Source organism: Oncorhynchus kisutch, linkage group LG16 (assembly GCF_002021735.2).
Source record: "Oncorhynchus kisutch isolate 150728-3 linkage group LG16, Okis_V2, whole genome shotgun sequence".
Taxonomy (NCBI): Eukaryota; Metazoa; Chordata; class Actinopteri; order Salmoniformes; family Salmonidae; genus Oncorhynchus; species Oncorhynchus kisutch.
In genome coordinates, this window is record NC_034189.2 from 21,092,671 (window position 1) to 21,106,420 (window position 13,750).

The window sequence follows — 13,750 nt, forward strand, 5'->3', positions numbered from 1 at the left end:
AACTGTTCTGCCTTATTATTATTCGACCATGCTGTGATCATTTATGAACATTTGAACATCTTGGCCATGTTCTGTTATAATCTCCACCCGGCACAGCCAGAAGAGGACTGGCCACCCCACATAGCCTGGTTCCTCTCTAGGTTTCTTCCTAGGTTTTGGCCTTTCTAGGGAGTTTTTCCTAGCCACCGTGCTTCTACACCTGCATTGCTTGCTGTTTGGGGTTTTAGGCTGGGTTTCTGTACAGCACTTTGAGATATCAGCTGATGTACGAAGGGCTATATAAATACATTTGATTTGATTTGAAATTTGATTTTAATTTAACCAACCTGGAAGACCAGGTGTGTTCAATTTAGGCAATCACTGAACTGATCAATTAGCTTAGTTAGGAAGGTGTGGTGCTTATTTGGAACAAAATCCTGCAATACCTGTGGCACTCCAGGAACAGGGTTGCCTACCCCTGACATACTGTACACTGAGAATTGAAAGAGTCAGTAAAAGTTATATTGTGAACACTACAATGGAATGATCAGTTGATATCTTCTATCATCTCTGTTTTATATCATATTCAGGACCTGACTCGCAACTACAACCACAAAATATCAGGTAAATGCTATTTTTTCAGTTACATTATTTTGAAAATATGATCAATTCAGAAACAGTGTAAATGTATAATTGTATTTCATGGTGTGTACTGAACCAAGATCCTGATGCACTGAATTATGCTGCCCTGAATTTCACCTCCAAGAAAAAGAAGAGGGAGAGAAGAAGAGAGAAGGAGCTGGACCCCCATGTAGTGTATGCTGCTACAAGATGACAAAGTGGAGGATGGAGAGGAGGACAAGTGGTTTGCCATGTCTTTGAATACAAGTTTAAATCTTCCTAGATTGTATGTGTAGTTAAATCAAATGTATTGAAATGTAAATCAGTAAATATCTCTGTAGTTTCTGTGCGCTGTACCTCAGGGCCACTGTGGCCCTCTTCCACTCTGTTAGGCCACACAGCTCAGTAGTACAGGAGGTGGTCAGAGAGGGGAGTTAGACTCAAACTACAACAGTTTAATCTGTTTAGATTAGTTTAGATCTCTGTGTTTAGTTGGTCGTAAGGAACAAGTTCCCAGCATGGGACAATTTTATTACATTGATATTACAATGAAAATACTGCCCCCTAGTACCAACAGGTTAATCAAAACTGTCACAAGATTGCTTATTTGCCCATTAGTATTTCCTTTCTTGACTGCAGTGATCACAGCCCCCTATTCTGGAAGGCAACTATTTTCCTTATAAGGAGAATATGATTGGGGTCTGAGGTAGAGGGGCCAGTGAGGAACGCATCCCTTCCTGTGTTGTGAGTGACAGGGAGGAGCAGCTCAGTGATGAGTGAGACCTGCTGAGATGAACATCACTGGGCCTCTGACTAACACTGGGGGGTGTCTCTGTCTGTCTCTCTCTCTGTCTCTGTGCCCACCTACCCAACCCATTTAATTTGTTGAAAATGTTCTACCTGGAACCAAAAAGGGTTCCTCAAAGGGTGCTCCTATGGGACAGCCAAATAACCCCTTTGGGTTCTAGTAGGACCTTATTTTCTAAGAGTGTGCCTGCTCAAAATAACCAGGTCACTTTTACACTACGTGACATATGTAAGTAGAAACGCGTGGGTGATTTAATGGGTGGTTGACAGTAGAGATGGAGACAGTAGACATTTCATGCGTCACCCTCTCTCTGCTGAAGACAAAAAACCAGCACTACAGGAAGACTGGCCTTCAGGTTTCACCACAACTCTCAATGAGGTAGATGATGATGATGATGAAGATGGTAGGACTGCAGAGGAGAACTCCAGTTCCTATGATGGAGAGAAGGACCAGGATTCTCATCTGTGGATCAACATCACCATCTGAAAGATATTAAATATACTGTATCACTCCACTATAGTGCGTTGGGCAGCCCCGGGCTGGGGACCGTCGCTGGGGGTTCCGGACTGTGGCCCGTCGTTGGAGGTTCCGGACTGTGGCCCGTCGTTGGAGGTTCCGGACTGTGGCCCATCGAGGTTCCGGAAGCTCTGGACTGGGTACTGTCGCCAGACGCTCTGGACTGGGTACTGTCGCCGGACGCTCTGGACTGGGTACTGTCGCCGGACGCTCAGGACTGGGTACTGTCGCCGGACGCTCTGGACTGGGTACTGTCGCCGGACGCTCTGGACTGGGTACTGTCGCCGGACGCTCTGGACTGGCTACTGTCGCCGGACGCTCTGGACTGCCGATGCGCACTGTAGGCCTGGTGCGTAGTGCCGGCACTGGTGGTACCGGGCTGGGGACACGCACCTCAGGGCGAGTGCGAAGAGCAGGAACAGGGCGTACTGGACCCTGGAGGCGCACTGTAGGCCTGGTGCGTGTTGCCGGCACTGGTGGTACCGGGCTGGGGACATGCACCTCAGGGCGAGTGCGGGGAGGAGGAACAGGGCGTACTGGACTGCCGAGGCGTACTGTAGGCCTGCTGCGTGGTGCCGGCACTGGTGGTACCGGGCTGGGGACACGCACCTCAGGGCAAGTGCGAGGAGCAGGAACAGGGTGTACTAGACCCTGGAGGCGCACTGGAAGCCTGGTGCGTGGTGTCGGCACTGGTGGTACTGGGCTGGTGACATACACCTCAGGGCGAGTGCAGGGAGCAGGCACAGGACGTACTGGACTGTGAAGGCACACTGGAGACACAGTATGCAGAGCCGGCGCAGGATATCCTGGTCCAAAGAGGTATACTGGAGACCAGGAGCGCTGAGCCAGCACCCTCCTTCCTGGCTGGATGCCCATTCTAGCCCGGCCAATGCGAGGAGCTGGAATAGAGCGCACCGGGCTAGAATAGCCACTGGAGACACCTTGTGCTCTACCGCATAACACGGTGCCTGACCAGTAACGCGCTCCCCACAGAAAGCTCAGGTCTCCTACCTGACTCATGCAATCTCCTCATGTGCCCCACCCCAATAATGTATTGGGACTACCTCTCGGGCTTCCGTGCTAGCCGTGTACCTTCATATCGCCGAGGTTCCCCTATTCTCCGGTATTTCTACTTATAGTATTGCCGTTCCGCTTTCGCAGCCTCTAACTCCTCCTTAGGACTGCGATACTCCCCCGGCTGTGTCCAGGGTCCTGCTCCAGGGTCCTGCTCCGTCTAATAACTCCTCCCAAGCAGCTAGTTGCCAAAAACATACGGAAACTTCTGCCTTTCTCGAATCATGATTCGAATCATAGCGAGCAGTAGTTTTCCCACAGTTTAAGCTAGCTAGTGTTTGTTGTAGACTAGTGTGTTTTATGAGAGTGAAACACCATTGCATTTAACCATTAAATCACTGGTTTGTGTGTGTGCTTAATTTGCTAACAATGTTTGCAATGGGAAGTAATAGTTGTACATTAGGATTGGGAAATACTTTTTTGTGTTCTTATGAATGGGACCTACTGGATATTATATCAGAGTGAATGGACTGCTTATTCTTTGGCATCATGCTGTGTGTGACTGCCGTCTTTCTATCGGCCCTATGTATTTTTGCAAAATGTGCACTCTCCTACATGGAGTGAGCTAGGTAATTAATTATTATTATTTTTTTAATTAGGATCCCCATTAGCTGTAGCTGGTAGGTATTACGGTCGCTGTCATTTCAGCATTCTGAGCCTGTGAATTGCACATCCTGTTGAAACAGCGCTCCTGTTGTCTCTTTTGGTGATAGTGTGATAGTGATGGTGTTAGGCTACCATAGGTAGTGTAAGAAATGTGGCTGTTGTTGCTGCTAACGTTAGCACCCACACTATCTCAGTTGTTCTTGATTTTTGAGTTTGGTACAATGTTTTGGAAAATATTTTTCCCCATTTTATTTTTTATTTTTTTTATTTTAAGGCCTAGGTCCAATCGCCATGGTTCGCCACTGCCTTTAAGGTATTGTCACGTCTACTTTCGCTCCACCGCTCTGGGGCTCGATGTCGCTGGTTTACTAACCACCGATCCTGGCAACCCATCATTACGCACAACTGGCAACCATCATTATGCACACCCACTCCCCATCATTAGGCACACCTAGACTTTATCAATACCCTGTTTACTCCCTCTTTATTTAGTCATCAGATATAGGTTTTCTCTCACGTTCAGTAATGTTATTTTATATCTGTTCAGTATTTAACTCACCTTCTGTACTTGATTTCTCAACCCAGGCGTATACGTTACAGGTATACTATGGGTCAACTGCAACACACTGCTCCTGCCAATTGCAAGAGTTCCTAAATTCAGTGATCTATTGGTGCAGTCAAAAGAGTGCCCATATTGGCAAACCACCACCAATTCCAGCCAATAGTTAACTACTCCAGGAGGTCCTTCTGCCCACGACAATAAATAAACTCAACTGTGAGGAGAATCTCGCAGTGAGAACGGATTTAGATGTCGAATATCTACTGTCATCCAGACACTTTTCAAATTGTATTACTTTAAAGTGGACAAAATATGTTTGACCAACTGTACGTTAGATCAATTATGACTATTTAAAAGTCTGAAAATCTCTATGATGATAAACTACACTCTACAACAAAAAAATCGTATCATTCTCTCTATCAAACCAAATGCAAGAGTGGAACATCAGTGGTTGGTGATAAGATGATTTGTATCTGTGGTCATTGTATTCTGCTATGGTTGTCATTATGTCCCGCCCATAATCTCAAATTACTTTCATCTCTCTTATTTGAAGATTCAGTCCTTCATTCATGGTCTGGCAATGTAGATCTAAACACAGAATGGAACGTATATATGTACCAGCTCTCGTCCTCTACGGCTTCTGTAAGTGACTGTATCTTCAGTTCAGATTTTGTGATTCATCGATAGATTTGGTCTCTCACATAGTTGTGACGTTTTACTCACAACTCTTAACTTTTGTTCGCTCTCTTTCAGATCTGACCCGTGTTGTGTGTGTCTCTCCTCCACCCTTAATGGTGGTACATTCAGGAGAAAATGTCACCCTGCAATGCATCAATGTCCTTAAAAAACCCGGACATGTTGGCTGGTTCAAGCAAGTCAACGGCTCAGAGCCGCTGTGCATCACGTCTATGTGGAGCTCCGTGCCAACTGTTCATCATCAAAATGGATTTCAGGGCAGGAGTATGAAAATGTTCATGACCAACATAACTATCTTTCTCACAATCACAGAGGTGGAAGTAGCTGATTCTGGTCTGTACTTCTGTGGAATGTCGGATACCTATTTCATCTTCGCCAACGCGACTGTCCTGAAGGTCCAAGGTAATCCTTTCAATACATTGTCTGCTATGACACCAAATGCACAACCATTTATTCTAGGTATGTGATATATTTTGACTAAATGTTAGAGATACAATACTATCATATCCCAGTTTGAATAACAGTAGAATATCAAACTCACCTAATTGTTCATAAGGTCACAAAGATTATGACAAGGACTCTACAGAGCTCAATGGAGAAGGTATGTTAATTCTGTAATTTAGGTGAGAATCTTTCAGAAATGTATTAACATGATATACCATGAAAGTACCACAGAATAGAAACAAAGTATAACAACATTGTATAGCGAACTGATAATTCTCTATTGGTAGCAAACGGGGTGAATGTTTGTATAGTTCTGATTCTAATTTAAATCTGTTTTGTAATAGAGGAAGATGGAACCATGAACCTCTTCCTGCTGGTTGTAATCCTGGGTGTTGTAACTGCTGTTCTATTGATAATCATCCTCATCCTGGTCCTCGAGGTCAGACGAGATGTAAACAGACTAAACACAGGTATGGAGCCCATTTCATATGGGGCCTGCGATTAACTACACTTACATAGAAAATGTTTCACATGACATATTGCAGGTGATATATTTCAGGGGTAGGCAACCCTGGTCCTGGAGTGCCGCAGAAACATCATGTTTTTAGTTTAACCGACCTGGAAGATTAGGTGTGTTGAATTTAGGAAATCAATGAACTGATCAATTAGCTCAGTAAGGAAGGTGTGGTGCTTATTTATGCAATACCTGTGGCACTCCAGGAACAGGGTGATCAATTTATCTTCTCTCATCTCTGTTTTATATCATATTCAGGACCTGACTCGCAACAACAACTACAAAATGATCAGGTAAATGCTATTTGTTCAGTGAAATCATTTTGAAAATATAAGCAATTCAGAAACAGTGTAAATTATAATTGTATGTTATGGTGTTTCCAAATGTACAGAACCAAGATCCTGATGCACTGAATTATGCTGCCCTGAATTTCACCTCCAAGAAAAAGGAGAGAAGAGGAGAGAAGGAGCTGGACCCCCATGTAGTGTATGCTGCTACAAGATGACAAAGTGGAGGATGGAGAGGAGGACAAGTGGTTTGCCATATATTTGAATACAAGTTTAAATCTTCCTTTATTGTATGTGTAGTTAAATCAAATGTATTGAATGTAAATATCTCTGTAGTTTCTGTACATTGTACCTCAGGGCCTCTGTAGCCCTCTTCCACTCTGTTAGGCCACACAGTTCAGTAGTACAGGGGTGGTTAGAGAGGGGGAGTTAGACTCAAACCACAACTGTGTAATGGCCACAGACGAGTAGTTGCCTCTTTTGGCCTCTCTTAGCTTAGTTCTCTGTTGTGTTTATTAGTGATTTGGTTATTCTTTAATAAGTTGGCCGTAAAGGACAAAGTACCCAGCATTGGACAATTGTATTACATTGATTACTTAATAAAAATTAGAGTTTAAGCAAAACTGTCATTGTTGTTTGTCATGATGTTATTCGCCGCTTAGGGTTTCATGTCTTCACTGCACAGATCACAGCCAGCTTTTCTGAAAAGCAGCTAGTTGCCTTATATGGAGAATAATATTCGGAGTCTGAGGTAGAGGAAGGGCCAGTGAGGAACGCGTCACTTCCTGTGGTGTGAGTGACAGGGAGGAGCAGCTCGGTGATGAGTGAGACCTGCTGAGGTGAACATCACTGGGCCTCTCTGTACAGAGGCGGGTGTCAATCCTCTCTGCAGACTCTCATCTGATGCATTCGCTGCAGACGCTACATCCTCGGCCTGTGGTTAGTGTCACCTCGCTGGTATGAACAGGGATGGAAAACAACTCGGCCTGTGGTCAGTGTCACCTCGCTGCTATTAAAAGAGATGAAAAAAATAAACACCTCATACAAAGATCTCTGTGATCAGAAGTTTCCACTGCCGTGAATTGACTTACATTAATCTGAAGACTTTTTTATTTAATCAACTAAACTATGTTAAATTGTTACTTGATTAAATTGAATGTTTTACCTTCATTTAGCTAGGCAAGTCAGTTAAGAACAAATTCTTACCTTCAATGACAGCCTAGGAACAGTGGGTTAACTGCCCGTTCAGGGGCAGAACAACAGATTGGTACCTTGTCAGCTCAGGGATTTGAACTTGCAAGCTTTTGGTTACTAGTCCAACGCTCTAACCATTAGGCTACCTTGCCACCCCCCGAATCATGTAACAATTAACTCATTAGGATTTAGGGCACCATGGAAGAAGTTGCTTAACGATTAAACTCCAGAAGATATATGTTATATTTCAATAACAGTCACTTATTAATCGTTACCTCATATCAGTGTCATTCTGAACAGTCGTAACCTTCTTGGATCTGCAAGAACCCCAGCTTTACTCATCATTCAGTACTACACAGATTGGTTGAATTATGTATTTACTAACTAAGTAATAACACAGAACACAAATACACACTTACATGAGACAAAGGTCTCTAGCAGACTGACAAGTTATGATAGCTTATTACACAGAGATGGAGACGCGTGTGTGGAAAATAGAGAGAGAAAGAAAAAGGGACATTTATTGTGGATACATTCTAGGACTGTCCTCACATTAATCATATGCCTTGCATATGAACCGTCGCCCGTTCGGAATAAGAAAATAATTCATGTAATTACGTGTTGAATGCTGTTCGTTTGTCATTTATTTCCGTCGGAACCAAGTCTTCTCGGAAAGATGTTTACGTGCTCTGATTGTCCACCAGAGGTCACAATATCCTTCTTAGTTGTCCGGTCTCCAATGAGCTGTTTACTAGGAACAGCTACTTAGCCGTACCAGTGAATGTCTGAGAGGGGTGTTTTTGGAAGTTGCAGTTTTTGGCTGCAAAGGCATTCCTTTGGTTGAAACTAAAAGGGTAGAGAAAGTTTCCCCCTCCAGAGATTTACAGCAGGGTGTGAATGTTGACCATCCAGCAGCTCCCCGTCTCCCCTCTGGGGAGAGACAGAGGCCTGGTTACTGTCACCCCCCCCCCCCCCCCCACACACACACACACACACTCACTCCACCAGTCTGATCTGACCCATTCTGATCCAGTCATGACATTATATAGCTGACAACATTTTAACTTACTAATTTGTATTCATTATTACAGGAAAATAAAATTACAACAAGATCGTAATTTACAAGTTAATGGCGAGCTAATTACAGAAAATAGCTTAAGGTTGTGAGTGTGACTAAATAAAAGCAAGGCATTATTCTGAAGAATTTTATAACTTGATCACTGTCTCGTTGGCCTAAAGTTATATCCTAATTTGACTTTGGTGCAGGTCATGTTGTTCTTCACATTGCCATCTCTGGTAAACACAACCCCCACCTCTGGACCCCCACCTGTGGACATCGGGCCCTCATACCACACTATATCAACTAAAATCGAGGTTTATTTGTCACATACAGAAGGTGTAAACTGTACAGTAAAATGGTTACTTGCATATTGGCATATTTTGTTTACACACAGCCAGCTAGATAGCTAAACAATGTACCATAATCCTAGCTCATAATGTTACTACCCTGCATGAACCTAGGTAGTTCAAGCTAACCAACTAGATTCAATGATATCTAGCTAGCTAGCATTAGGCTATAACTAGCAATGCAAATGGCTCTGAATAATATTACTACACAGATCATATACATAACGTTAGCTAGCGAGCCAGTTAACATTAGCTAGCTAGCTAACAGAATGCTTTAACTTGCAATGAAAACTACTTTCTAACAAAATTAGAAATGTATAATATCTGAAAATGTAGAGAATCAGACTCTCTTACCCGTATGCATGGATGAAAGCTTCTCCCTCTCTGTCACGGTCCCCATGGTTTCCCGTAGTTTTAAGAAATAATCCGGAGACAAGTGTTTTATACAACAGCCTTTGTGTTTACTCTTTTCAACTCCCCCTGCATTATCAAACGCCTGAATTTATTCCATCTCCTTAGCTATCATACTCTGCTTCCACCGGGCATTCCACTAATTCCAAAGCTCGTTCCTCCAGAAAATGGAGAGTGGAGAGCATTAGCAACAATATCAAAGTTGTTTGTTATATTGTAAAACAAAACGTGTTAGAAAAGATTACCTACACACACTGAGCAGCTCAAATTATAGACAGAAGCGTGCTACATGGGAGACCAATCCAAAATCATCTCTCGACAGGTCCCGCCCATCCATTATCTCAGACAAAAAAAGCATTTTAATGTAAAAAATAGTTTATTTTAATATGCTTCTATTGTGAAGTAGTAAGGCGCGACACACACCTAGTTTCCCAAAACGAGTCAATTTTTTTTTCAAAAACATATGGAAAATTCCACCTTTCTTGAAGGCCGACAGGTCTCTATGCAATAGCGAGCAGTAGTTTTCCCACAGTCAAAGCTAGCTAGTTGCTGCTTTAGCAGGTGTTATCAAAGAGGATTTGATGCTAATTCACGTTTCAAGATGAACTTTGAAAAAGAAGTTGTCAAAATTATCAGGATCTGGTGAGTGGAACAGTTATTTTGGGGTGGCAGGGTAGCCTAGTGGTTAGAGTGTGGGACTAATTACCAAAAGGTTGCAAGTTCAAATCCCTGAGCTTACAAGGAACAAATCAGTTGTTCTGCCCCTGAAAAGGCAAGTAAGCCACTGTTCCTAGGCCATCATTGAGAATTTGTTCTTAACTGACTTGCCTAGTTAAATAAAGGTTAAAAAAAAAATTGCATCTAGCTTGCTGTTGTTAGCTATCTCTTAGAATATAATGTGAGTTTGAAAAATTGTTGCATTTAACCTTTAGATCACTTGTTAGTGTGTGTGCTTAATGTGCTAACAATGTTTTCCCATTTCGATTGGGAAATGCTTAGCCTAATGGTTTAGTTTTTTTGTTCTTATGATTGAGACCTACTGGCTTATTATGTCCTAATGAATGGACTGATTATTCTATAACATCATGCTGTGTGTGACAGCTGTCTTTTTATCAGTGTTTTACAGAAAGTGCGCTCCTACAGGGAGTGAACTAGTAGGAATTATGGTCGCTGTCGTTTCAGCATCCCGAGCCTGTCAAGCTCACACCTTTTGATGTGAGTTTGACTGACTATCAGAGGGTTCTACCACGGGTTGTCACAGTGAGCCAGCCCACTAGCCTCCCCAGCCTTCCGACCAGGTCAGCGATGCCCGACTGTCCCTTCCAGATAAATATGACGGTACTCCATCAAAATGATGTGGCTTCCTACTCCAGTGCTCCCTCTATTTTGGCTATCAGACAGGAGTCCCCATTACCGAGAAGTCCAAGGTTGCCACGCTCATTTCCCTGCTGACCGGACAGGCGCTGGATTGGGCTACGGCCGTCTGGGAGAGAAGAGAGGAGGAACTGGGTTCCTATAAGAGATTCATGGCTCTGTTCAGGTTGGTCCTCGACCATCCTCCAGAGAGCAGAGAGGGAGGTGAGCAACTTTCCCATCTCCAACAGGGTACCCAGACCACTGTGTAGTACGCCCTCAACTTTCGGACTGTGGCAGCCTCCAGCGGATGGAATGAACTGGTGCTCCGCATTCAATTCCGCAGTGCACTGTGCAAGGAGGTCCAGACACAGTTGACATGTCGAGATCAAATCAAATAAAAAATATATATATAGCCCTTCGTACATCAGCTCAAAATGCTCAAAGTGCTGTACAGAAACCCAGCCTAAAACCCCAAACAGCAAGCAATGCAGGTGTAGAAGCATGGTGGCTTGGCAAAACTCCCTAGAAAGGCCAAAACCTAGGAAGAAACCTAGAGAGGAACCAGGCTATGAGGGGTGGCCAGTCCTCTTCTAGCTGTGCCGGGTGGAGATTATAACAGAACATGGCCAAGATGTTCAAATGTTCATAAATGACCAGCATGGACAAATGATAATAATCACAGGCAGAACAGTTGAAACTGGAGCAGCAGCATGGCCAGGTGGACTGGGGACAGCAAGGAGTCATCATGCCAGGTAGTCCTGAGGCATGGTCCTAGGGCTCAGGTCCTCTGAGAGAGAGAAAGAAAGAGAGAAAGAGAGAATAAGAGAGAACATACTTAAATTCACACAGGACACCGGATAAGACAGGAGAAGTACTCCAGATATAACAAACTGACCCTAGCCCCCGACACATAAATAAATGCAGCATAAATACTGGAGTCTGAGACAGGAGGGGTCAGGACACACTGTGGCCCCATCCGATGATACCCCCGGACAGGGCCAAACAGGAAGGATATAACCCCACCCACTTTGCCAAAGCATAGCCCCCACACCACTAAAGGGATATCTTCAACCACCAACTTACCATCCTGAGACAAGGCCGAGTATAGCCCACAAAGATCTTAGACCCAGACAGGAAGATCACATCAGTGACTCAACCCACTCAAGTGACGCACCCCTCCTAGGGACGGCATGAAAGAGCACCAGTAAGCCAGTGACTCAGCCCCTGTAATAGGGTTAGAGGCAGAGAATACAAGTGGAAAGAGGGGAACTGGCCAGGCAGAGACAGCAAGGGCGGTTCGTTGCTCCAGAGCCTTTCCGTTAACCTTCACACTCCTACACTCAATCATATGACCCACTGAAGAGATGAGTCTTCAGTAAAGACTTAAAGGTTGAGAACGAGTTTGCGTCTCTCACATGGGTAGGCAGACCATTCCATAAAAATGGAGCTCTATAGGAGAAAGCCCTGCCTCCAGCTGTTTGCTAGAAATTCTAGGGACAATTAGGATGCCTGCGTCTTGTGACCATAGCGTACATGTAGGTATGTACGGCAGGACCAAATCAGAGAGATAGGTAGGAGCAAGCCCATGTAATGCTTTGTAGGTTAGCAGTAAAACCTTGAAATCAGCCCTTGCCTTGACAGGAAGCCAGTGTAGGGAGGCTAGCACTGGAGTAATATGATCAAATTTTGGGGTTCTAGTCAGGATTATAGCAGCCGTATTTAGCACTAACTGAAGTTTATTTACTGCTTTATCCGCGTAGCCAAAAAGTAGACTATTGCAGTAGTCTAACCTAGAAGTAACAAAAACATGGATTAATTTTTCTGCATCATTTTTGGACAGAAAGTTTCTGATTTTTGCAATGTTACCTAGATGGAAAAAAGTTGTCCTTTAAACAGTCTTGATATGTTCATCAAAAGAGAGATCAGGGTCCAGAGAAACGCCAAGGTCATTCACAGTTTTATTTGAGGCGACTGTACAACCATTATGATTAATTGTCAGATTCAACAGAAGATCTCTTGGTTTCTCGGGACCTAGAACAAGCATCTCTGTTTTGTCCGAGTTTAAAAGTAGAACGTTTGCAGCCATCCACTTCCTTATGTCTGAAACAGAGGCTTATAGCGAGGGTAATGTTGGGGCTTCACCATGTTTCATTGAATTGTACAGCTGTGTGTCATCCGCATAGCAGTGAAAGTTAACATTATGTTTTCGAATGACATCCCCAAGAGGTAAAATATATGGTGAAAACAATAGTGGTCCTAAAACGGAACCTTGAGGAACATTGAAATTTACAGTTGATTTGTCAGAGGACAAACCATTCACAGAGACAAACTGATATCTTTCCGACAGATAAGATCTAAACCAGGCCAGAACTTGTCCATATAGACCAATTTGGGTTTCCAATCTCTCCAAAAGAATGTGGTGATCGATGGTATCAAAAGCAGCACTAAGGTCTAGGAGCACGAGGACAGATGCAAAGCCTCGGTCTGATGCCATTAAAAGGTCATTTACCACCTACACAAGTGCAGTATCAGTGCTATGATGGGGTCTAAAACCAGACTGAAGCATTTCGTATACATTGTTTGTCTACGAAGGCAGCCTTTTCTAAAAAAATTGAGAGGAATGGAAGATTCGATATAGGCCGATAGTTTTTATATTTTCTAGGTCAAGGTTTGGCTTTTTCAAGAGAGGCTTTATTACTGCCACTTTTAGTGAGTTTGGTACACATCCGGTGGATAGAGAGCCGTTTATTATGTTCAACATAGGAGGGCCAATCACAGGAAGCAGCTCTGTCAGTAGTTTAGTTGGAATAGGGTCCAGTATGCAAGCTTGAAGGTTTAGAGGCCATGATTATTTTCATAATTGTGTCAAGAGATATAATACTAAAACACTTGATTGTCTCTCTTGATCCTAGGTCCTGGCAGAGTTGTGCAGACTCAGGACAACTCAGCTTTGAAGGAATATGCAGATTTAAAGAGGAGTCCGTAATTTGCTTTCTAATAATTATGATCTTTTCCTCAAAAAAGTTCATTAATTTATTACTGCTGAAGTGAAAGCCATCTTCACTTGGGGAATGCTGCTTTTTAGTTAGCTTTGCGACAGTATCAAAAAGAAATTTCAGATTGGTCTTATTTTCCTCAATTAAGTTCGTAAAATAGGATGATCGAGCAGCAGTAAGGGCTCTTTGATACTGTACGGTACTGTCTTTCCAAGCTAGTAGGAAGACTTCCAGTTTGGTGTGGCGCCATTTCCGTTCCAATTTTCTGGAAGCTTGCTTCAG

The 13,750-nt window shown here is 43.5% G+C and overlaps 1 protein-coding gene across 1 annotated transcript; it reads left to right on the plus strand.

Annotated features, from left to right (window-relative positions):
• Positions 1-4,721: 4,721 nt before the first annotated feature.
• On the plus strand, positions 4,722-6,727 carry LOC116353969 (uncharacterized). The gene is made up of 6 exons (XM_031791979.1): positions 4,722-4,805; positions 4,917-5,261; positions 5,416-5,460; positions 5,648-5,773; positions 6,076-6,110; positions 6,209-6,727. The coding sequence occupies exons 1-6, from the start codon at positions 4,733-4,735 to the stop codon at positions 6,320-6,322; spliced, it is 738 nt and encodes a 245-aa protein (XP_031647839.1). The 5' UTR covers positions 4,722-4,732; the 3' UTR covers positions 6,323-6,727.
• The last annotated feature ends 7,023 nt before the right edge of the window (positions 6,728-13,750 follow it).

Excerpts from the sequence above, each read along its gene's own strand:
- LOC116353969 (XM_031791979.1), top strand. The coding sequence starts at position 4,733 with ATGGTCTGGCAATGTAGATCTAAACACAGAATGGAACGTATATATGTA. Across the intron at positions 4,806-4,916 it reads TCTCGTCCTCTACGGCTTCT|ATCTGACCCGTGTTGTGTGT; the intron begins GTAAGTGACTGT and ends GCTCTCTTTCAG. Across the intron at positions 6,111-6,208 it reads AACAACTACAAAATGATCAG|AACCAAGATCCTGATGCACT; the intron begins GTAAATGCTATT and ends CCAAATGTACAG.